Source organism: Cyrtonyx montezumae, unplaced genomic scaffold, assembly GCF_038088225.1.
Source record: "Cyrtonyx montezumae isolate F1298 unplaced genomic scaffold, pur_monq_1.0 scaffold_14, whole genome shotgun sequence".
NCBI lineage: Eukaryota > Metazoa > Chordata > Aves > Galliformes > Odontophoridae > Cyrtonyx > Cyrtonyx montezumae.
The window spans coordinates 5,011,625-5,037,155 of record NW_027071870.1 but is presented as its reverse complement, the minus strand read 5'-3'; the positions used below and the strand labels follow the sequence as shown (position 1 = coordinate 5,037,155).

The window sequence follows — 25,531 nt, the reverse complement described above, 5'->3', positions numbered from 1 at the left end:
CCCTGTGTGTAAGCTTTGGAAAGCATAATTGTATTTGAGATGAAAAAGTCACTGATGAAGCATTATAACAGCTACAGTTGTTTTGTTTTGTTTTGTTTTTCAAAGCACCTAACAAATTTGTATTCTGCCAATCTGTGAAATGGACTTCAAAACTTTTTCTTACAGCTTTCTATATAAATAATTTTTCTATCTGTTTCAGTGTCTGCATAGTACACGTACTAAATTTCATGGTTCCTTATTTGTGTTGTTTCTTTAGTAACACATATCTGCATTTAAGAATGTTCTGAAAAAAATCTTTCTTTTCTTTGTTTTTGTTTTTTTTCCATAAGGATATGGCTCTTGTTGCTCCGGAAGCACCTTCAGAACAAGCTAGGAGAGTTTTCCAAACATATGACCCTGAGGGTAAGGGCTTTACTTCTTTCTAAAGTGATAGGAGTATCGTGAAGTTCATTAAAGCTAAGTGTGAGGTCTTGCACCTGGGTTGAGGCAGTCCCCAATATCAGTGCAAACTGAGGTAAGTAAGGATAGAAGAGGGCTCGGGTGTACTGATGGATGGCAGCTGGATATGAGGCAACATTGTGTCCTCTCAGCCCAGAAGAGCCAACTGTATCCTGCTGTATTCTGTGCTGTGAGACCTCACCTGGTATACTGCATCCACATGTGGAGTCCTCAGAACAGGAGAGACATAGACCTTTTGGAGCACATCTCAAGGAGGGCCATCAAAATGAACATCTCCCCTGTAAGGACAGGCTGAGAGACCTGGGACTGTTCTGAAGCTGGAGAAGAGATGACTCCAGGGAGACCTGGCAGTGGCCTTTTAAGTATCTGAAGAGGGCTGTAAGAAGAGGACAGGCCCTCTGATAGGGTCTGTGGTGATATAACGATGGGAAATGGTTTCAAACTAAAAGAGAAGAGATTTAGTTTGAATATAAGGAGAAAGTCTTTTACACTGATGGTGGTGAGGCAGTGAAACTGGTTGCCCAGAGGTAGTTGATGCCCCATCCTTGGAGACATTTAAGATCAGGCTGGTCCAGGCTGTGAGCACTTTAATCTAGCTGTGAGTGTTCCTTTTCATCGCAGAGGAGTTGGACGAGGTAACTTTTAAAAAAATCTCTTCCAACTCTCAACATTCAGTGACTCTCTCTCTTCTGAAACAGAACCAAATATTGTACTTTCAAATCTACTGTCCCTTCTATGTCATGATAATATGGTGTTTGTTCCTGGTCTAGTTAAACTAGTTAATAGAAGAATTAAGTATTCTAGTATTAACAGCAAGAAGTTTTTCAATACAGTAGTTAATCTACAAGTAAAATGAAGAAATTATCTGAGAACTGCTTCTGTTAAAAGAAACTGAGTACATTGTGTGATAGGAAGCAGAATTCTTAGAGCATAAGCTCTTTAAACTGGTAATAGTCTTTGTAATTTGTGGAAAGCTTATGTATATTTTGCCTTCTTTTGTGTTACATTTTCATAAAGTAGATCTGCTATGACTGCTTTCAGCATGAAATTTTGTTCTTAAATGTGTATGGCACAAACTGAAAATTACATTTTGGAAAATGGATAATACCTAACATTCGAGCATTATTTTAACTGTTCAAAAAAGGGAAAAATGTACAGTCATTACCCACATAGTATCAAACAGAGATTGCTATAGTTTGAATTCTTAACAAGTATTAAGATTCTGAGTGTGTGAATGACAGTTTCTGGATTGCATTCTTGTTTCTTTCTTTTTCAAGTGTTAGAGAACTGTTAGAAAGCAGTGTTCCCTCTAGAACCCCACCACTGATTTTTCAGTTTTAAAGATGTACAGTATTATATTTGAGTAAAATTTGTTTTCCTGGGAAGCATTTTGTTTCTTTTCCTAACGAGCTTTGTGATTTTTTCAGATAATGGCTTTATACCTGACACTCTCCTAGAAGACGTAATGAAGGCTCTGGACCTTGTTTCAGATCCTGAATAGTAAGTATAACAACATTTCAGTGTACAGAAATATGAGTTAACCACTGTTTTTCTCTTGACTTTTTTTTTTTCTGTCCTGTACTCAGGGCACAGGGTGTTGTTTTGGAGTTCTTAGGTCAACTTTAAATGAAACAGAAGGGAGTAATTAGAATTAAAATATCTCTAGCTCTGGTAGTGATGACTACAAAAAATATATATCCTTGTGTCATTACCATATGTTGAGGAGGTAGGTTATTGTGAGTAAGTTCCTGTGTGTTGACTGAAGTGAAACAGTGAACAAAAAAAAAAACCCCAAAAAATACCCACCAAGGCACTTGAAGGCTTATTGAAGACAGGATGTGTTGGGTATACATGCAAAGTTTGAGGAGAAGCTGTTTCAATTACATTCTTTTTTTCAGGTACTTGGTACCATGTGTTTATAGTCGTAATTTAATTGAAGTGACACCTTGCTTTCTAGGATGAGAGTCAAAACTACTAAGTGAAAAAGATAATGTATTTTATACATCTCGTGAATGACAGGACTAACGTTTTGTAGCAGCAGTTAACCTTCACTGCCAAAGCTTACCTTCCAATCTTATTTTACCACTAAATGTTCAACCCAGAAAGGATAGAAATGTGCTTGGACTATCTATCTATCTATCTATCTAGTTATTTATTGCATCTCCAAAAGATTGTTTTGCTCTTCAGTGTTCTAGTTTGTTGTGATCTACATAATTTGTTTCTGTAGGATGGCTGCAATTGTACTTACCACAGACATGAAATTTGATTGAAATGGTTTTTCTGTCCTTTAAAAAACTACAGCAAAAGTCACTGAGCTGTTCTCTGTGGAGGAGTGAGAATTGAAATTAAAGACACTCGAGAAATGAAAATCTAATAGAATATGACTAAAACACTAGTGTTTGTATCACGTCAACAAAGAGTGAAAATTACCTTTTTGTTTTAAAATCCTTCATTGAGGAGGTCTGAGAAACTTTGTTATGGCCTTTTGTTCTCTTGCCTCAGTGAGTTCCCTTTCTGCACTGAGCACTTTTTTTCATTTGTCTGTTTGGCCTTCAGGACATTTGTGACATTACCCTGACATATTTTATTGTCCTTACCACATCAAATAATTGACATAGGAAGAGCCAGTCAGAAGGCCTGCCATATGGAAAAGACCTCACTGGAGATCAAACCATAGAATATTAGGTCTCTTCTTAAATAACAGATTCTGTCCAACCTTACTGTCTTGAGGACCTATTTTATTTTGGTTTAAGTTGTCCTGTCTTTTTAGGGGAATAGAAGTATAACACAATTCAAATAGCATACAGACTTTCCTGGGTTTGTTTGTCTTATTGGTTTGTTGTTGTTTGTTTATTTTTAAGTAAATGAAAGGCATTGCTTCCAGGAGTGCTGTTTATGCATTATGGTTTGGGATTGAAATGGAAATTCTCTGTGATCAAGTTGAATAATGGTCAGACAACCTGCCTGGAGCTTAAGAAGGATAGAGGTGAAGCTGTACAGCAGCTATGAATTTACAAATGAACCAACCATTTCAGAATTAAACCAGTTAATACAGATAGTGTGTGATTTAGTAAAGATTTCTAGTCTTTTAGTAAATGCTTCTGAGGAACCAGATCTTTTGATTGTTCCGTCCTTTTATTTGTAAAAACCATCTGGTAGTCTTTAGGGCACTGATTTGAGTACATACATCAATCTAAGTTTAGCTGGCTTAAAATATTTTACCCTGTCTGTGTATTTGACCACTGCTGGAGATTTTGAACACATCTCTCAGTCATAGTAGTACAAGGGCCATTAGAATCATTACTTCAGCACTTATACCCCCATTAGTGAAGATGTTAGATTTCACCCTGAAAATGACTGGAGCATATGCATCAACTTGTGCTAGCTCAGTAATATCAGAAATGTTAGATGGTGATAATCTCCTTGCTGAATGAAAAAGCCTCAGTTCAGACATTCAGCAAAATTTAGTAAATTCCCTCTCTTTCTTAAAAACTTAACATAGGTTGCCAGGGGAATGAGGAAGTGACAAATGGACAACTGTACTAAGGAAAGGATTTGAAGACTAATATGAGGAAAATATAAATGTAAATATGTCATCTGTAAACGTGGGATGAGAAGAAAGGTTATGTTCTACATTGATAATTGATTCAATGATAGAAATTAGAAATACTATTTTTTGTAAAGAGTTGTCACTAGAGAAATCCTGTGGGAATTTCTCTTTAATCTATGAAGTTAGATATGGCGTAGGTGAGATTTTAAAGGTAAAGATTAATATGATGGTTTATTCCTTCACAACAGTACAGAAGTTTTCGAGGCATTAAAAGAATAAGTTCATGTGGAAGGGCAGCAGCAGTAACTAGAAAATGGGGTGACAGAGGTCTCAGAATAGAGCTTCTGTGAATTGATGGTGCATGGAATAAAACAGTCTTGATTTTTATGTGCAGTGTTGGACTGCAGATTAGATGCTATCACTCAGGAAGGAGTTCTTAGATTTAAATTGATGCTGAGTTGTAGATGTCATATGGAATAGAATATCTGTGAGTTATGCTGTTGTATAAATGCATGACGTTCATTCTCTATCAACCACGTGTTCATTGTTACTCAAGTACAAGAATAAGATGTCATCAAACTGGATTGCTAAGTGGCAGTTTCAGAACATAAGATGCTTATTCACAGAATCTTATTTAAGTTTTAATATGTGACTGAAGTTGATTAAATGCCATGAGTATGTGGGTTAAAAGCTGATTAGGCACATGCATGGAAAGAGAAAATAGGTATCTTTGTGTTTTAGGTACTGCCTCTCACTGAAGATGTCTTTGAGCAGCAGACTGCTGGAAATGGGGAGGGTAAACTAAGGTTATCACTGTTATGTTTGCCCTGTTGTACTCTATTGTAAGCATCTTCTACTGCCCTGCCCAGTGTCAGAAACAGGAGGCTGTGCAAGGCAGTCAGTTGGTTTTACCCAGTGAGGACATTCTAGTGTACAGTATAACTTGTAGACAAAAAGATAGGATATTTACAAATAAATGTGTAAGCAATCTGATGTCTATAGAAATACACCACTTAAGTAGAAGCATGAAAGTATAATTGGTATTTGTTGTAATGATTTAAAGTCATACCATATTCATTCAGTAAAGCTTTCAGATTAGTCCAGTGTACTGCTAATGGTTTTTTTTGCTTTTCCTTTTTTTTTTTTTTTTTTAATATGAAGGGCACACTGTAAATACAAATTGTATCAGTTAAACTTAATTTTATTTTGGAATACTTAGTAAATTTTGGAGATTTTCAAGTCTGTTTAAAAACAGGTTGTTCAGCAGTTACAGAGTTGTGTTTAAGAGATGACTGTTTTATGTATCTAAGCTCAAGAATGCTTACAAGATAGCAAAATGCCTTTTGGGCCATAAACTGTGTTTTAGACTATATGAGCTTCAAATTGCTTTACCAAATATGGTGATCCTTCAGAATTATCGCTTATTTGATTTTAAATAACAGATTACTTTAACTTAAAAATAACTGTTTTGGCAACTTGCGTGCCATTTTAGTGTGTTTGTCACTGAGAATTAAAAATAGAATAGTACTGATGTACTTGGCAGCCAGAACTATGGTAGCACAGAATAATTTAGTCATACAAAAGTAAAAATGTTTTAATCTTTTATATCCAATGTTTTTGTCATAGTGTAAACCTCATGAAGACCAAATTAGACCCAGAAGGGCTGGGCATCATATTACTGGGTCCCTTTCTGCAAGAATTCTTCCCTGAGCAGGTAATCAATAAAGCTTTATTGCTGTAGTATAGTGTCTGTTTAACCTATCTTTAGAGAGTCATTAAACACTTCTATCAGTATCACAAAGGTAGTTGTAAAATGTGCTGTGCCAAAGTGCATCTGAACTGTCCGGTACTGTGGGCCGTAGTTGGAGGAGAATAAATCCTTTGTATGAGGCTGCTGCTCCTGTTGACTGTTGCTGAGTGGCATTGCTAACTGGCCAAGGGGAACTGGAAAAGGAAGCATCATGTAGTCTTGGGCACTTATTTCCTTAGTCCCGTGAAGACTTGGTGGAGTGACTCTTCAGGACATGCTGTTAACTTGGAGGCCACAAGTCAATGCTTGTCCATCAAGTACTAATTCCTTGTTGCATGTCATTCCCTGCCACTCAGTTTCCCCTGAGCTGCTGCTAGCTCTAGTGCAAAACATGGGAAGTGTTACTGTCCTGAGAGTATGGTCTGAGCAGTTGGCATAATTTGGCCTGGGAACTGCCACTATCCATTAATAAATTAATACTGAGGGCATGGACGTGTCATTAAACCTACCGGTGGCTCTGTGGATCAGATAGGGAGAACATTTCCCCATACTGATGCCTAGTTCAGAATTTTTTCCTGTCTTGTCTTAAAATATTGTGAGTAAATAGCAGGCACCAGTGATAGTTAGAATTGTTGATATTCCCCCTCACACAGTATTTGAACCTAGTGGTTTGGACATCCAGATATAATTCCTTTTTTGCTGAAAATATTCAAATTCCCATTTTCTCCTAGAAAGAACTTTGTCTCTGCAAGAGAGGGTTTTAGCTTTCCTTTTCAGAGCTGCTGACTGAGATGAAAAATTTTTAGAGGTCATTTATATTGAGAGAGCAAGTGTGACTCTTCAGTGCTTAGGTAGTGCTTGAAGAGGGGAATTCCTGAATTTTTCTGTATGTCCTCTTTTGGGGCACACACAAAATTCTTAACATCTTTGGGACAGGAACTGGAAGCCAGCATTTCTCTTCCTTCAAGGTGAGCATACCTTCATCAAGGAAAAGAATACGTGCCCTCTTCTCTTTAGTGCAAAGGCCTAGTTTTATTGGTGTCTGTGAAACAAAACTTCTGTTAAGAAGAGCTGCTGCTTACCTTTCTCTTCTTTGCCTTCCCTCCTCTGAATGGCCTAGCTTGCTGTGTGAAACCTGTAGCTTAATAAGGTTTTTGAGTCCCCCTAGAGGAGAAAAATAAATAGGGGTATTCTGTGAACTGATGAATGTGCTGTAACCAGAGCAGCTGTCTCTTCATTCCAGCATTTACTGCCGTGTATTTAAAAGAGGGATAAGCTTCTATTCAGAGCCCTAACCAGTAATTATGAAAGAGATAATGTTGCACCTAATTTGTGTTTCCGAGTTCAGTTCAGTGTGAAGCTTTTCAGTCCTTTTGGGACTGAAGCACTTAAACACCTGGAGTGGCTAAGCTTGACAACTGCAGTACATCTACTGTTAGGCATCTTCTGAACAGGGTCCTCAGAATTAGTTTACAATTAGGCAAGCATGGGTGTAAATTACTCTTTGGCTTCAAATGAGGGCTTGGAGACTGGATTTAATCCTCAGTAAATATTTCAGTTACTAACATCCAAATAGCCATAAGTGCACACAACTGTGAATACTACTGAAGGTGTCTAACTTGAAAAGATAGGAGAGTAGGACACCTGAGTACTGAAGTGATTTAAAGTGTCCAGATGAACACAGAAAATCATTACTAGCTCTTGAAAACTGTGGGGAAGGGGAGTTGTTATCTTTTAATTTACTGATATCTTTTAACTGTTTGTGATGAGAAATCCAGAAGATTTTGTTCATCTTGCCTGACACATCTAAAAGAAATGGTACTCTCCTACAGTTTTGTCATTTTCATGTTTAAATGCATTTGTTTGATTGTAAAGAGAAGACACTGTGAAGGCATAGTGTATATATTACATGACATTAACAGTTTTCTTTCTGCTAGGACTCTAGGGTTTCGGAGTCGTTTACTGTTTACCATTACAATGGACTGAAGCAATCTAACTATAATGAAAAGGTAAGATGTACAAATTTGTCAATTTAGCCTTAATAAAGGTCAGTCTACAAAACTCACTCCCTGTCTGGAATTATAAAACTGAACATAGTTACAAGCAAAATACTCTTCAAACTTTTCTATTGCTTTTTTTGTTTGTTTTTTTTTTCCCTGAAGTACTCTTTTGATAATTTTATTGCAAAATGATATATTTGAAATTGGAAACTGCCGTCTGCTTCTGGTAATATTTTAGTTGTTATACTGGATCAGTCAACTGGACAGCACCTCTTCAGCTTTGCTTTTGAATAGATGAGCTTGCTCATCATGACAAGTGGGATCTGAACTATAAAGGACAGTCGAGCTGTAACTCACATGAACTTCACTTCAATTTCATCCAGTCCAGCCATCCACCTATCACCAGTATTTCTCACTGAACCATGTCCCTCAGTACTACATCTAAATGTTTCTTGAACACCTCCAGGGACAGTGACTCTACCACCTCCCTAGGCAGCCTGTTCCATTGCATGACCACTCTCAGAGAAGCAGTATTTCCTAATGTCCAACCTGAATATCTCCTGTCACAGCTTGAGGCCATTCCCTCTAGCCCTTTTGCTAGTTACATGGGAGAAGAGGCCAACCCCTGCTTCATCACAACCTCCCTTCAGGTAATTGTAGAGAATGATAAGGTGTTCCTGAGCCTCCTCTTCTCCAGGCTGAACAATCCCAGCTCCTTCAGCTGCTTCTCATGAGGACTGTGCTCCTGCCCCAAGCCTGTAGTGTTGCCTGGGGTTGTTGTGGCCAAAGGACTCAACTTGTTGTGTTGAACTTACTGGCCACAGCCCAACTGTCTAGCCTGTCTAGATTGCTCTGTGGGGCCTTCCTTCCCCGAGACACTTCCTGCCAACTTGGTGTCATCTGCAAACTCACTGAGACTGCCCTCATTCAGGTCATCAGTAAAGATGTCTCTTATTAAAATAATGGTATCAAGCATAGCAACTGTAACAGGAGAGTAGACTTCTTGTCACTGAATTTTTACATTACATTTCCTGGTTTTTTATTTTATCCCTTTCTTGAGCTTTACTGTTTCTTTGAATAAACCATCAAATAGGCCTGGCCTTATGCTTTCAAGAAACCTCAGCTGACATGTTTGGATTTATTTTGACAGGTCATGTATGTAGAAGGCACAGCAGTTGTTATGGGTTTTGAAGAACCAATGCTGCAGACCGATGACACCCCTGTAAAACGCTGCTTGCAAACCAAATGGCCATACATAGAACTACTGTGGACCACAGATCGATCTCCTTCTTTAAACTGATAGATTCCATATAAATGAGATGCTATTGAATGCTTGAAAGGGGATATAGGGGTTGGTGTTTGCTTGGAAAGTGGTATTCTTTGACTGTGTGAAGTTATACACTGGTATCATTGAATTGTAAATAATGATTACAAACACTTTTTCAGTGTTAATTGGAATATTTAATTTTTTTAATCAGATTTATTTCTATTATAATAGTTTGTCTTTATTTTGGCCACCGTCATATTGTTAATGTGTGTTATCCTTAAAAAAAAAGACTACTTATAAAGTCTGAACATTATTTTGCCATCTCATAAAGATTTGAAAAATGTCTGATATTGGAGAATCTGAATATTAGATGTCAGATCTTTAAAACATATTCAGCTGCTTCTGAATCATATAGGCATGTTTTATTATTTAAATTGGCTGACATTACAGTACCATGATGCGTGGACTAGACTGGCCTTTGCACTCAATATGTTTCAATGAGTTTAAACTTTCTGCAATATTTCCTGAAATCCAATTTTACCTGAAGAGCTTGCACAGTGCGTGACAGAGATATGATATGTTTCTAGGACTATGAATAAGTATAATTCATAAATACTCTTTCTTGGCAGTTGTACATTACTGTGGCTTAGTTATTGGGCATGTTAAAACTGAGCACAAAATCAGAGGAAAAATAGATGTATTAATATTTATTTGAATTTGTATAAAAATGTACAAAAAAATAGAACAGCAGAGTTTCTTGTTCTATAATCTCTAAACTGTTCAAACTCACAGTATTGCCAAATACCTCTTCTCAATTTGTCCAAACAGCAGTGTAAGCCAGCGTTATTGTATGTGTTAAGTGCATGAGAACATCTGTTACTACATTATTATATTCCTTTATTTATTATCAACTTGTTAGGCCTGGAATAAATTTTTTTTCCTTGAGTCTTGGTGGGGTTTTTTTGTAATGTTTTAGATCTCACTGGACCACCTCTCTAAGGTGAGCAAAAGAGAGCTTGGGTTTAGAAGTGTCAGATTTTGAGATAAGTTCAGTGGGGAGGTGGGTGGGAATAATTTATTGCATCTTAACTGTCACTGATGATCCTTTGCTATCGCCACCAGGGCTGAGATTCACATTCAGAATTCTTTCTTCTTGTTTAAAATTTCTTTCCGTATACATGTGACTCCAGAATGATCCTCATACAGAAGAACAAGCTGACATGATCAAAAATAGCATCTGTAGTTCCACCTTTGTTGGAGAATTTACACTGTAAAGTAGATAATAGAGGCAAAAAGAGAATATTGTTGCATGACATTTGCAGATACATTCTCTGCTGGACTATGAACATCCATAGTAGTTGTATATCTGCAAATAGTTCCAAGGAGGACTGATTTAAAAACCACAGCTCTTGAAATTGACATGAGCATTACTGAATGCAAAACTGACAACACTGTATCTCACCTCTTTGAGATTTGTTTCACTGAAAAGGAGTTCCTTTCAGGTTGACTTAATGAGTCATATCTGTGACTCAGCTTACCCCTACTATGTGGGCTGGATGCTAAGAGACTTGCACAACAGAATTAAAAAAAGTAAAAGTCCTCCTGTGTAGTTAACAGAATAAGCAGTTCAAAGTAGCATGGTAGTCAGGAGGTGTAACTAGAAAGGTTATCATGGTAGAATAACCAAAAATAAATGGAATACTCACCTGTGTCCCAGGCTTGCAGTGGAAAAACTCCAAAGAAGTAATCTCCAACAAGAGATCTTCCCCCACTGGTGGTCAGCCCTTAAATGGAGTCTGGGAGAGGTGGAGCCAGACTCCACCCCTTCTTATCACACAGGTGAATTGCCTTCACCTGTGCTCCATGGCTGACTCTCAGTGCTTGCCTCAGTTGATCAATCCGTGGCTCAGGCCGTGATTCGACAGTTCCCATACACCTTCGGATGTGAGGTACTAGCATTTAAAATGTAGTACTCTAGTGGAAATTAGCATATTAAAGGAACCCTTATTCTTTACCTCAAACTGCCTAGTTGTTTGAAGCTCAACTAGAGTTGGGGTAACACTGTCAACACATTAAATCATTTGTAAATGAAGAAAAGTTCTATTTCCATGAGATCTCTAGGAAATAAACTTTTTCTGCAGACTGCAAGCTTGGATTGCTAGAAGACTTCATCTGTTCATACTCAAATTAGCCTTGATGCTTTACATACATGAATTACTTTTGCTGAGATTTCTAACTTGGACAGTGTTTGCAGGGGTGAAGGTCAAAACTTCATGCACAAAATCATTTGTTGGCATGTCATCCTGAATTCGCATCCCAGCAACTAGCACATGGGGGAAAGAAAAAGGATTTTGTGTTAACAAAATTATTAGCCTAAGGGAATCTAGCAAACCTTTAAGTAGAGCTGAATGAATTTGCTGTTTATTAGTTAATTTAATTGACTGCAAGCAAAAAATCATAGAATGGCCTGGGTTGAAAAGGACCTCAAAAATCATCTAGTTTCAACCCCCTGCCTTGGGCAGGGTCACCAACCAGTGGAGCAGGCTTCCCAGAGTGCATCCAGCCTTGCCTTCAATGCCTCCAGGGATGGGACATCCACAACACCCCTGGGCATCCCAGTGCATCACCACCCTCAGAGTGAAGAACTTCCTCTGAACATTTAACCTAAATCTCCCGTCTTAGTTTAAAACCATTCCCCTCGTCCTGTCACTATCAACCCATGTAAACAGTCATTAAAAATGTCAGGTTTTTTTCTCCCAAATGTGTCCACTGTATTGCTGTTGCACTCACATATTGGCTGAAGTTCATCCTTTTTGGTTCTGAGAGACAAGCGGGTGTTTGGATTCAGTAGCTGACAAGGACAAGGCTGTTAAGTTCTGCTTTTTGCAGGGCATGGTCATATTCTCATTTCATCCTCTTGCGTTGTGATACCATAATTTATACTCCCTATGTAATGGCTCCAGTTATATTTTAGTTTCCTGCCTGCAGAAGAGTTCATAGGAAATATCTAAGAGGATAGATAAGCTTTCCCATGGGAGTTGGACACTCAGGCTTGTGTTGTGGCACGTTTTAGGAAAATCTAGCAGCAAAATTGGCATTGATTTTGACAATATTTATGTTAAAATCCCATATGATTCTTTGAAACACTTCTGCTAGCAGAAAGATTACTAAATAATAGCATAACATAAGATTAAAGCTTTCATAATACAGGCTTGTATGAAATACTGGAAGGTTTACTTAGGCAAAACTTTCTGCAGAAGCTTTCACTGATTTATTTTTAAGGCCATAATGATATGTTAACTTCACCAACTGCATATAATGTAAGCCGTAGAAATTCACACCAGGAAGCTCACATGTCTGTGTAAATTATTTGGTTCTACATCTGACCCTCCTGTTATTCTGTACAGTAAATAGGTTTATAATGACTTTAAGAGTGTTTTGCCAAAGAGACCGATAAGGGCTTGCTCTCGTGGCTCCCAGTCAGAGGCTATTAAGACTTTTTAGTGCAGTATTCAAAGCAGTCAGCATATCAGGCCACTAAGCTTCAGTCCAACGGCAGTTAGTTCAACTATGCAGATCTCAAAGTCCAGTCCAAGCAGTTTGAAAGTGTGGGGAACCCAAGATCTGGTATAAGCTTCTAATGGTTGGAACAGGTCTAGGTTACTTAGGGCAATGTGCCAGTTGTCCAAATGCAGTGATCCAACATTTGTTGTTTTAAATAAGAGCAAGGTGTATTAAAGTGTATTTGCAACATTTATGATGGCTGAATTTCTACTCATGCGCTATCATGATACGCAACTTTCAGTTGCCTTCAGTTGCTTTAGAAATGTGTGACTCGTAAGGGCAGGCAGTACCCCACAAATCATGGAGGTACCTGTGGATTTATTGGAAGTGCTTAGGTCTCTAAGTGACCCTTGTCCAACGTAGAATAGCCAAAGAATGTCAGCAGTTATGTTTCATCTAATAGGAGGAGTAAAGTCAGTAGAAGAATTAAGGAATATTACAGGCATGTGGTCCAGCTGCAGGTCACACGGCTAACGATGGAAATAAACACTGCTTTATTTTTGTGAGCAGGAATGTCCATCTTATCAGAATCATCTTGCCATAAAGCACTTAAAATAAACACAAAAGTAAAGAAACCAGAGCCCCAGAACAAAACAAACAACTCTGCTTTCGTAGGTATGCTCTGCTGGTGTATGTTTATAAATGGGTTTCATTCTGAATGTTCTCAATTTTTCTGATCTTTCTCTGATACTTTTGGACACGTCTGTGTTATAAATGCTGCAAAACAAACCTTTTTTGTTCGAATGGAGCGGATTAAGCACAAGTTAGAATGTTCGCATTTTTTTTCCTATCTTTGAATAGATAGAAGAAATAAGAATTTCACCCCTTCAAGATGCAGTGCCTTGTCCCGTTTAGTCTTGTTGGGGAAGGGAGTGCAGATGAGGAAGAGAGTGCAATGAGGCAGATGTGGTTTTACATAGAATCATAGCATATCCTGAATTGGAAGGGACCCATAAGGATCATCGGTCCAACTCCTGGCTCCACATAGAAGCTCCCAAAAATCAGACCGTATGTTCTTAATAAAACAGCTACAACACCGCAGTGAGACACTGGGGCAAAAGAGTTCAAAGTGGGCACTACACAGCCTCACTGTTTCTGATTACTTTTTATAAAGAACTTGTAAGAGGAGCTTTCTAAAAGCTCGATTTGGTGCAACTTTTCAACAACGTAGTGTTGCCTGTTTCTGTGAGAACAGGGCATGACACCCACTCCCACACAGAGCTGGGGTGTGGGCCCACAGCAGCACCATGCCAATGGGAGGTCCTCCCTTCAGCTGAGCACAGTTTTATGGCCAGGAAAGCACCAACAGAGACACTTAGGAAGTTCCTAGCTGCTAATGATGACCACATCCAGAAAGATGAGGCGAACAGCTCGGAGTACAGTGACCAGTGGTATCCCTCAAGGGTCTGTGCTGGGACTGGCATAGTTTGATATCTTTATTAATGACACGGACAGTGGGATTGAGTGCACCCTCAGGAATTTTGCAGATGATACCAAGTTATGTGGTATAGTCAACAAGAGACAAGGGTGTAACACCATCCAGTGGGACCTGAGCAGGCTTGAGAGGTGGGCCTCTCCAGCCTCATGCAGTTCAACAAAGCCAAGCACAGATTGCTGCATTAGAGCTGGGGCAATCCCAGGGACCTGAGAGTTCTGGTGGATGAAAAATTGGACATGAGCCAGCAGTGCATGCCTGCATCCCAGAAAGTCAACTGTATCCTGGGCTGCATCAAAATAAGTGTGGCCAGTAGGGTGAGGGGTGTGATTCTCATTGTCCTGCTCCACCTCTGTGCATACACCATCTGGAGCACTGCAGACAGCTCTGGGGCCCCCAGCGCAAAGAAAGATGTGCAAATGTTGGAGCAGGTTCAGAGGAGGCTGTGAGGACTCTCAGAGGGCTGGAGCATGCTCCTATTAAGAAAGGCTGGTGGTACTGGGGCTGTTCATCTTCAAGAATAGAAAGCTTTGAGGAGACTCCACTGCAGTCTTTCAATACTTAAAAGGGGCCTATAAGAAAGACAAACTTCTGACTATGGATGTAGTGATGGAAGAAAGGATAAGGGTTTTAAAAGAGGGGGAGATTTAGGTTAGATGTTAGGGAGAAATTGCTTACACAGACGGTGGTGAGGCACTGGCACTGCTGCCCAGAGCTGTGGGTGCTCCATTCGTGGGGATGCACAAGGCTGGTTTGGATGGGGCCCTGGGCAGCCTGAGCTGGTGGGGGGCATCCCTGCCCAGTGCACGGAGTTGGAACTGGTGGTGTTTAAGATCTCTTCTGAATCAAATTGTTCTATGCTTCTACTGATACTAATGAGTTCTGAATGGTGGGGTTTGGTTCACATCTGTCCTGTGGTGAGAGATTTGCACTTTTTGTTTGTTGTTTTGTTTTGTTTTTAGTACGAATGCCTGCATTGGCAGTCACATAACAGCCTGATGAAGGTCTATTTTTTTAACGCGGTCTTTAAGGCGCTGTTCGATCATCAGACCCTTCAGTTCAAACTCCCGAACACACTGGAAGTGGAGGGACATTTGTGTGGAAACCATCAGCCTTCGCTCCGCCACGCCCGAGCGCTCAGGGTGACAGCTGGGCAGAGCTAAGGGGGCGAGTTAAGAGAGCCCCGCGGGCTCCAACGCCGCCGTGTAGGTGCCGGACTTCCCCGCCGAGACGGTTCCAGCTCCGTCCCTTCCTCCCCGCGGGCCGCCAGGGGGCGCCGGAGCGCGGCTCTCCGCGCAGTGCCGTGAGGTGAGCGGGGCCGAACCGCGCCGCAGCCGCCCGCCCCGCCGCAGGCAGCCCGGCGCTGAGCCGCTCCGCTCCGGGCGCTCCGAGCCGCGCAGGGGACGAGGATGCCGTGCCGGCAGCCGCCGCTCCCGCTGCTCGTCCTGTCAGCCCTGCTCTGCGCAGGTCTGGCCTTCAACCTGGACGAGGAGAAGCTGACGGTGTACAGCGGGCCGCCCGGCAGCTACTTCGGGTACTCGGTGGACTTCTACATCCCCGACCCCAGCACGTGAGTGCCGCTGCTGGCGGCGGGCGGGCTGCGGGGCTGGATCCCGGGGCGGGGGCGGCGGGGTGACAGCACCCGGCCCCGTGTCGGCGCCGAGCCCCCCCCGCTCCGCCGGTGATACGCGAGCGTGCTCCGCAGGGTCAGCGTCCTGGTGGGAGCTCCCCGAGCCAACACCACGCAGCCGGACATCGTGGAAGGAGGAGCGGTGTACCACTGCGGCTGGCCGGCCGCGCGCTGCAGGCAGATCCCCTTCGATAACACCAGTAAGTGCGCTGCGGGGACCGCGTGCGGCTGGGAGGGATGGAGCGCGGCCCCGTGAGCCGCTGCTTGCCCAGCTCCTCGCGGAAAGGGACGGGGCTCTTCTAGGGCTGCTCGGGCTGGAGGCGAGCTGGATTAGTGTGGGTAGACCGGAGCCGCTGCCAGGATCCCAAGGCACATGTTTCTTATTTCATTAGGGAGAAAGCATGTCTTAAGCAAGTCAGGCTGTTTATGTTTTCTGCTGTCTCTTTATGGGTCTTGAAAGTAATTTAAACTGAGCGTTCCCAGGGACAGTGGAAATGGATTGGTTTAATTTAGGCAAAGTTTGACAGTTCAGTCATTAAACGAAAGTTATGATTCTTTAGGTTATATTTAAGCTTAGCATTCATGGTGTATCTAAATGCAAACACAATGCAGTTCAGCCCTTTTCTGAGAGCACAAATGAAATTAGAAGAGCTTAAGTGCAGCAAGGAAGTGCAGTCCTTCACCCCTTCCACCTCCAGCCACCCACCCATCCTAGGGCTGTGTTCACTGCTACAAACCCCACTCAGATCTCCTTTCATATTTGGACATTCTTCAAAACAAGCCCCGGGCTCCTGCTCTGGGAGCTTGCAGTGCAGTATTTGGTGTGCATGTGGCTACTTGGGCATGTAGGTCATAACTTGGATGTAGATGGGAATGCATGTAGTGTGCCTTCTGTATCTTTATTGTAATACTAATAACATTAGTAGAGCAAACACTGCTTTATTTCTGTCTTGTGATTAGCTTCATGTACCAGCAGATGAATTTATTATCTACACATATTGCTTGTACGTTTGGATAGAAAACTTTCAGAACAAATGAAAATCCCGTTGCTTTTTAAAGGGGAATTTTGAAAAAGGAATGAAAATCTGGTGATGAAACACAGAGTGACATCTGGCTTTCCTGTGGGAAACTCCAGAAAAGTTCACTGAAGGGGCTTAGGGCAACTCCATACTCTTATTTGCAAATGTTGTACTTTGAAAAGAGATGCTACCAACTGTTGAGTTAACATCCCAGAATGGTTTGAGCTGAAAAGGCCCCTTAAAGGTCATCCAGTCCAGCTCCCTGAGAAGAACTACATGGCTTTTTACTGCACCACATGACCATCCAGAGAGCTTGGCATCTCCAAAATATTATTCCCTCAGTCTGCCTGAGGCATTTTGTATCCTCTGGGCAGGCACTTGACCTGCAGACAGTTGAAGTTAGGCAAGATGCCCATAGTGTGAGCATAAATGCACTGTACTTGGATATGTGACTGCAGCACAGGTGAGTTCAGCAGTGTTGAACCATTGGCTGTCCATTCAGGTACTGAGGGCAGTGAAGGTGTCATTTCACACAGCTGAGCACTGACAAGGACTCCACCTTTCTTCAGTGTCAGCAACATGAAAACCATCCCCAGAATGGTCCATGGATGATTTGTTTTTACCGAAATACAGATGTATATTTTTTGTCACTTTTGTCTCTCCAAAATGCTTTACTTACTGGAGCAAGTCTTCGATCTTTACCACATTTTCCCCAGAGCAGTTCACATGAACCGTAGCCCGGATGAGTCAGTTTTAACTATGGCACACAGTTCTTGTTGAAGCCTTTGACCACTATGTGCCAAGCTGTAGTGAGCTGCTCCTTTTTAAATTGTAGGGGTATTTTCAGATCATGACTTTTCTTGTACTGGCACCTTGTACTCACTGTGCCTTCTCCCTGCAATGTCTCTGAGAATTGCCATTTCACCCATTTTATACTGATATTCCTGTATTCATATTTAATATGAGAAACAGAAAAAAGTGAGTCTAGGTTGACCAAGATCATATGGGAAGTTGGTTATAGATTTTTTCATCTTCCTCCAGTGCCTTAACCAGGAGACAATCCTTTCTGCTAAAGCGGAAACACCAATTGTTAAAGTCTGAGTGTTCAGCTCTATGCCTTTAACTTCAGAGATGAGTACTCCCAGCCTCACAGTCTTGGAAGGGTGTGGTGAAGGTTTTCTGAATCAGGAAAGGTACATAGGGTGCTTCAAGGCTGGAAAGTCTCATTTTGATATACCTCTCCTTGTTTAAGTACTATTTACTTGAACCTAACCAAACAGTATCAGCCCTTTCAGTTAGGTTCACTAAGCACAGTAAAAGAAATAAAACTTCAGAATCACTGTCAGCATTTTTAATTAACATCAGAAGTAAAAACTAAGAGGAGCTGGGAAGAAAGGCTGTGGGTATAATGCAATACTTAAAAGGCAGCGTGACCCGTCAAGGAAAGGACTCATTAAATCAGTACTGTTCACCACAAGAGTTCCATAGAGGACTTCTAAAGGATTTATTGAAGTAGATTTGTGCATACTGTAGCCCAACTTAGTTATATGACATTTCTGCAGTCACAGAAACTGAAATTTCTACTATAGCCAACAAACTCAAGAGATCAACAAATGCAAGAGGATGAAAACCACTAATTTAATACCACCACTTAACTATGAGCATGAAGGCTTTTGATATGTCTTCAGCTTCTGAGGGCTGGACACACAGTTGGAGCTGTGCTCTGTGAAGTTATGCTCTTCCACTGAGAGAGCATACAGTGCACTTGGATGACATTTGGACTTTTTACTCCCAGCAGCAGCCATCAGAGTTCAGAAACAGAAATGTGCACTGGATGAATGAGGACACTTTTACCAAAACTGTAATAGACTTTTTGATTGCATCAGGACTGGAATTTACCTCACAAGCAGAGCATCTCTGCTGCTGACTGCAGGTGCCGGAGCATGCAGTCATTGCAAATCATGCTGTAATTTCACAGGGCAATGTTTGGCTGATGGAAACAAGTTCGTAAAGTGGGCACCTAATTAATGAAAGTATCTGTACCATTATTTCACCATTTCCAGAGGGAAAATGGACCTGATTTCAAGGTTTCCTTCACTTGCAAATGTGCTGATATTATTTGCCTTAGTGCTGTTAATAACTTATTCCTCCTAAATTTAAGAAGTGATGGCAATAAGTATTTTTCTGTGGTGACTTCAGTAAAGATTCTAGCTATTTCCTAACATCAAGGTGCTACAGGTGTGGGGTTACTTTGTACTAATTTACATTTTTCCTTTATTTTACCGATTCCAATATTTATTGAATGAATGCATTTATCACCTTAGACAGAGGAAAGATTTTTTCAGAGTGATTTGAGGGAACCAAGTGGTTAATAGACACCTTAGTAAAAAACTGAGGCTACTTTAAGTTAATACTAGGATGGTAAGCACTGAGCAGGATGGACTGGTCTTGTCATCTGGTGACTTTATTTTCCTCTGAACAGTATCTTCCTATTTTGACGATAACTACAAGTTTATTTTAAAGAAAGCTATTCTATCCATGCCATAGAGGCCTGAAGGGAGAACAGAGGTGCAAAGCCCCACTGGACCTGCCATCCCAACACTGCAGTAAGACAACGTCAGGTTTTCCCTGTGGAGTGGAGATCTGACAGTGCAGGAGCTGTGCTTAGTCACTGGCAGGGTGCCCCCAACCTCCCTAACACCACTCTGGAGACTAAACTCTGTGCTTTGCCTCCTGTAGACCTTAAATGACAAGAGACAAATCCCTGCGGCTTGTGTAGTTCTCTTGCTCCTTTTTATCTCAGAAACTAAGACTGCATGAGGACTAGGCATTGTGTTGGTTATTAAGTATGCCTAATGGGAAGATTCCATATTCACTCAATTCCCTGTGGAAGGTATGGAAACACTTTTAACACCTTGTCATTACTTCTGAGTGCTGTGTTCTAGCAGTCAAACACCAACAAGATTCCCTACTGCTATCACTGATACTCAAAAATACTCCTGAAATCATCTCTGTGGCACTGTCTGTATGTTAGGATGCACAAGCTGGTCTGAGTGCTATGAGCAGCTGCTTAACTCACATTAGTGTGGAAATGTTAGTGGATTAAACTGTTCTGATGAGAAGATGGCAGAATTAGAGGTTCAGGACTATGTGCAGCTGTGTGCTTGAGAGTCTTATCACTTAACTGATACTGTTCTAGTGGAAATTCTCCCAGTGTCACTAATCCCTCAGGTCACCTGTATTTGTTCTTAGACTGTTCAATCCGGACGTTTCCAAGGTACTGAGGTTATTTACTTGCAAACTTATGTCAGTAATTAGTCCTCTTGATGGAATTGATTGTTTCTGCCAGGGGGCAGAGGAGGAAGGAAGATGAAATTTTGACGTGCACTGGGAATTGAGTCCAGCCATCTGTATGCAGGTCATGTAGCAGGACATTCCCATATCAGTGGACCAGTGATATGGCGTGCAGCCAAGAAGGGGCTTTAACAGAAACTCTGTTTCCTGCTGCTGATGCAGCACTGACTCTGCAATCCCTTCAAAGCTACCAAAACCTTGGTGCTGGAGCCAAGGCTGGGAGGAAGCTGAAAGCACTGCCCCTTCAAACACAAATGGGACTTTAACCAATTTCTTCACAGCAAGGGACTGATGTAAAATATAATGGAAGGGCTTTTAGTATTCCCTTACTCCAGGAAATAGGGACTGAGGGGCAGGGATTCTTCCTTGCTTCCCTGATCCTTAAAACTATCCTATTGCATTTCAGTGGAAGGCAGAGATACTCTTTGAAACTAAATCAGAGGACAGGGGAACAAGCATTGGCATTGTATTGAAGAGATAGGATCTGTATTTCCTCTCTTACTTACACAAAACGAACTTCTCCTTTTCAGTTTCTCCATTATGAGAAGAGTTTTACGATTACTGTTTCTGCTTTAGCACTGAGGTACGATTCCCTCGTGTTCAGTCTGGATGCTCTTCCTTTCGGCTGCCAGAAGAGGTAGCAGGAGAGCAATAGGAAAAAAACTCTCTGTTTGATTAACTGGGGAACTTCTGAAATACTCAAACATCTTGCAGCCAGAAGCAAACTTTAACATCCCCTGAAGTTACATTTTGAGAGCTGTTAAAAATATAATACTTCATATTTCAGGAACTCATTATAATGGTTATTTTTAATGGTAGTACTAAACAAACTGGAACAGGTTCTCATGTTTAAATTAGCTCAAATTTTAAACACCTGCCCTAAGTGTCCAGGACTTAGTGCTGTCTTCACTGTCAGTCATCTTCACCAGCTGTAGAAAAATAAGTTATATTTTCTAAACTAACGAGAGAGAATTTGGATAGACTCTGAAGAACAGGTAAGGGGAATGTAGGTCAGTCATGGCTGAGTGTGCAGTTGATTAAAATCATGAACTAATTTGGCCAGCAGTTGAGCTGATCGTAACAGAACCCAGGTACTGTATAAGGAAAAGATGTACTGTGGGACTGAAGAGATTCAGTTACATGAAAAAAATCATTAGCTGGTAAGATTCTGAGGAAAACTTAGAATCTTGTTGTAAAAGAAAATTTACATCTCAAGAGAAAATGCTGAGGGAGAACTTTGCTGTACTTTTAAATGCTGACACATTTCAGTGAATATGCCAGAACGACCTTATCTGGAGCCTCATGGTTCACTTGCAGCATTCTGATTTATAATGGACCCTTGTCAGTTTCTTTTATAAATCTCAGCATTATCTAAAGAAAGGAAAAAATACCCTTAGCTGTGTTTGTTAGTGCCCTGAGGTCTTAATTTGTTTTTTATCAGATTGTACTCAGTCAAAAAATCCTGTTGGGTTTGATGATTTTTTTTTTCTTTCTTGATTCATGGAATGAAAGTCCAAATAAAGCCCTTTAGATAATGATCTATCAAATTAAAATAACTCATATGAATAGAATCTAAAGCATGATACAAAACCAGAAATTAAATAGATGTTTGCAGAATCAGATAAACATAAAAACAAAGGCAGCTCTCCTCATCTTGCAGGGATTTTTCATGACCTTACTGTCTCAAAACACTGGAGTCTTTTTTCCGTAGTGATAACGTCGAAGGCAACTTGCTTGTCTTTAGTCTTGCATTTTTATTCTGCCTCTCTGCTAAAGGTATTGTATCAGTGGCCCTGTGGCTATTACTGTGGTTAGTAATGGGTGCTGTCATTTGAATTTTTAATGGTGATGATACCAAAAGAAATCACTGCCATCTCCTCTCCTCTGTCATTTCTAGAATATGGGATCCTCAGTGCCAGTACAAGCTCCTCCCTCTCTCTTCCTTCCTGCAAGCATGACACATGCTATTAATGCAGCAGGGCTTCAGAGTTCAAAGTTGAAGTAGGTTGCTTGGAGTCTTGCATAGCCAAGTTCTGAATCTGAAGGAGGGAGACATCACAGCCTCTCTGAGCTGTTGCAGTGGCTAATGACACTCACATCCTCCTTTGCTTTCTCTTCTTCAGCTGCAAGTCTTGTACTGGTGCCTCAAAACTGTACGTAGTATTCTAAGACCTCTTCTCTTTTGAGGGAGAAATTTGCTTCCCTCGACCTATACATACTTACAAAAATATAAATGTTTATTATGTTTATATATTTTAATTCATAGTATTGAAAAATTGCATAGATTGAGCTGATTTTTCAGCTCCACTCTGCATGTATACATGAATATGTGTCATACACATACATATTAGATTTTATGTTTCATTTATGTATTTATACATATGCTTATACATACGTACATATGCTATACTTAAATACATTAATGTATCAAAACTGATACTGAAAACGGATTTGCCATCCTGGCTGCAGTCTAAGCAGGCACATGCAACAGAGCCTTCATCAGATACCTGTTGAGTAGCTGTGTTTACCCATTCCAGTACAAACAGGCAAACATACACACAAGAGCCAGTGAAGATAATACTTTTCAAAGTTCCCAATGAGTGAGAACTGAAAGGGTTCTTGAAACGTCTATCAAATACCTGGATTAGAAGCATCATTTCCCTGTGTTGTTTGTTTTAAATGTTTGCTTTTGTTCATTTGAGTATTTTCAAATTACAAGGCATGCTGATTTTTTCAGTAACAAAAGGAACCACAGTGAGCCGCTATCAATACCTGCAAATATGTATTTCTTATTAATTTCTAATTAATTAATTATTTTCTAATTTCTGATTAATACAACAAAGAAGTATTTACAAGAGCAATGCTTGTGCCTGTTAGGAGAGTTCATAATGTGCTTACTTAGTGACTGAGAGGCCAAGCCCTGTAGAAAGTGCCAAATTTAGTATACATGCAAATAATGGACTGGCATTTACATTTATTCCAGTTTCAGGCTTCATTTCCTAGAAATGAATCTCTGTGCTGTTGCTCCTACATAGGTTTGCTTTTTTGTGTCTGGATTCAATTTTTTTCTACTTATCCAGATACTACAGAGGCCTCCTTCCCTTTGGTAGTCCCTGGGTTGCTCAAGTCCAAGAGTGTGGAGAAAGGAACACTGATTTTGAGAACTGTGTTTCACTGTCTGTGGTACTGCTCCTTAAGCTGGACTGCAGAGTAACACCAGTGCATGGGAGTTTTGGCTCCTGCAGCATAAAATGAGATTATTTAGGGTTGCTAAAATGTTGTTTAATTACATCTTTGCACCTAAATTGAAGTATAGACACTGCTCTTTGCATACTCTTCCTTGTCTGGGCTTTAGCCTGCAGTACTGTCTTAGCCAGTACAATTGAAAGTGACTTCAGGGCTGTCTTTTAAGCCAAGTCTGCGAGTCATCCAGACTGCTGACCATCTGGAACAGCTCCTGGGCTGGCTCTGAGGAGATCCAGCTGGGGCTCAGGCACTGCTGGGATGTGCTGTGGGCAGGTCTGAGTGCCCAATCCAGCTGCTGCCTTGTGGGTCAGCTCTCCTTGTGCTGGGGTCACGTATCGGGGTGCGATGTAGCCTGGACTCACTCCTAAAAGGGGCATGCTCCTCCAGAAGAGGAGATGACATCTGTGTGCAACTTGAATGCAAGCCAAGCTTGTGTTGTTCACAGCAGTATAGCTGTAGAGAGATAGCATATAGGCCACAGTGCCTCATAAATAACACCAGGAGAGAGATTTTACTGGATTATAATGGTATTGTCAGGATACAGATAAGTTATTTTTCAAAGCACTTAGCACTATTCTGAGGGATGTGCCAAAGACAGAAATGAGTTCACTGTCTTCTTAAAACGAGAGTGCAGTTTATCTGACTGAACAAGTAGCTCTTATGTGAGACCAGCTGCTCTAAGCCTGTCATCCTTGGCTCTCTAGTCAGACAAAAATAAGGGGGTTCTTTTAGGCCATGGTTCAGGTGTGTGTTTTTGGATGAGAACTGTGCACAGATCTTGTCCTCAGTTGTACATGGTGACTGGTAAATTCTGCTATGCTTTTTTATAAATTCTGCAAACAATTGTCTAAATTTTAAAATGTAACCTTTTCTCAAATTTGAGTATACTTTGCCAGTAGGCAAACAAGGTCTTTTTAAGTTTCAAGCTGTTTGTGAGGGTCCTCAGAGCCAGGCTGGTATTGGCTGCTGCAAGCTGACCGTGGCTTATGATTTCAAGTTTCAAAAGCTCTGTTTCTATCAAGACTTCATCTGTGGACAGTGATCATCTTCAGATTTGCTAGAGCACTTAAAAAAAAAAAAAACAAGAAAGAAAGGAAGACATCATTAAAGATTGAAAGAATCTGGTTTCACTGGAAAAAGTTAATAGAAAGTGGTCGTGCCAGCAGCTATGTAGAAGCTGGCAGCTCCCATAATGCACTGTCAGAGTTGCCAACTCCCACACTTTTAAAGTTTAGACCTAAAGTAAGTAAAATATGTTTTTCAAGTCAGTCATTCTGGGGTTATTTTAAACTATTCTTTCTGAATTTTAAAGATTCAAATATTCCTGAAATGCCTCTCCTATGAGTGCTCTGAGCATGGATTTCTGCAGTTTTATAGTACTGAAACAAATATTTGTAGGGCGCTTCTGCAGGGACTTTTCAAACTTGTACAGATCCCTTCTCATTTGACTTTCTTGTTTGCGATTAGAAAAATACAGTGGTGAGATCCCCTTTTTCTCCAAATATAAGGCTCCGTTCTTTCTGTTTTTATCTGTAGCACTTCTGAGGTTATGACAGGCTGAGGCAACCAGTGACCCAGCATCCTAGAAGAGGATTCAGATATCTCCTCTGTGCCTGTTGACCAAATCCCAAGGAGTGCTGCCTTTTTAAAAGGGACAATTATACCAGCTGCATTTTCCCTCCATTTGTAAAGGACACATATAAATCTATACAGCATAACATTACTTTTTTTCAGTGTTTCAAGGTAGACACTATGTTTTTATTTTCACTTAGACAGAATAAAAATAATTTATTCTTGTGCAATCCTTCTTGATAGGAACCAGAAACAAGGAGAAGGGAATGCAGGGGGAAGGAGTAATGTCCTGCTTATGTATAAATTGAGAAGTTCATTAGGAATGACTGGTAAGGGAAGAGAATAGCTCATGAACATATGGGAAATCAGTTTACTTCGGAGAACTAAGGGTGAAAGGAAGGGATGTCTGCTTTTTATTAAAACCTGAAATGGATTATAATTGGCTTGAGTCTACGCCCAGATGGCTTCTCTTATGCTGACATCTGCAAGAGTGTATATAAAGCAACATTAAGAAGCTGTCTCTTGTGACAGTATGTACACATGTAATTCTGTTAAAAACTAAGTCCTTTGCTGTCTGTCATGTTGGGTCTTGAGTATGCATGCTGAGAAATTTCATTTGCCTGACAAAAACTTACTACAGATCATGGACTTTTTTTTTTTTTTCCAGCGTTTCTATCACCAATGA

At 40.7% G+C, this 25,531-nt stretch overlaps 2 protein-coding genes across 5 annotated transcripts in view; both read left to right on the top strand.

Moving 5' to 3' along the window:
- The window catches only part of MINDY3 (MINDY lysine 48 deubiquitinase 3), a 43,772-nt gene extending 34,380 nt beyond the window's left edge, over positions 1-9,392 (top strand). For all 4 annotated transcript variants that reach the window (XM_065731312.1, XM_065731313.1, XM_065731315.1 and 1 more), the window contains 5 exons: positions 330-402; positions 1,887-1,959; positions 5,636-5,723; positions 7,697-7,768; positions 8,910-9,392. In XM_065731312.1, the coding sequence (XP_065587384.1) occupies positions 330-402; positions 1,887-1,959; positions 5,636-5,723; positions 7,697-7,768; positions 8,910-9,059 (456 nt within the window). In that variant the 3' untranslated portion in view covers positions 9,060-9,392. The remainder of the gene's footprint in view (positions 1-329; positions 403-1,886; positions 1,960-5,635; positions 5,724-7,696; positions 7,769-8,909) is intronic.
- A 6,027-nt stretch (positions 9,393-15,419) lies between these two features.
- Positions 15,420-25,531, top strand: part of ITGA8 (integrin subunit alpha 8) — a 95,704-nt gene continuing 85,592 nt past the window's right edge. The window contains exons 1-2 of the mRNA XM_065731311.1: positions 15,420-15,595; positions 15,731-15,855. Of these exons, the coding sequence (XP_065587383.1) occupies positions 15,435-15,595; positions 15,731-15,855 (286 nt within the window). The 5' untranslated portion in view covers positions 15,420-15,434. The remainder of the gene's footprint in view (positions 15,596-15,730; positions 15,856-25,531) is intronic.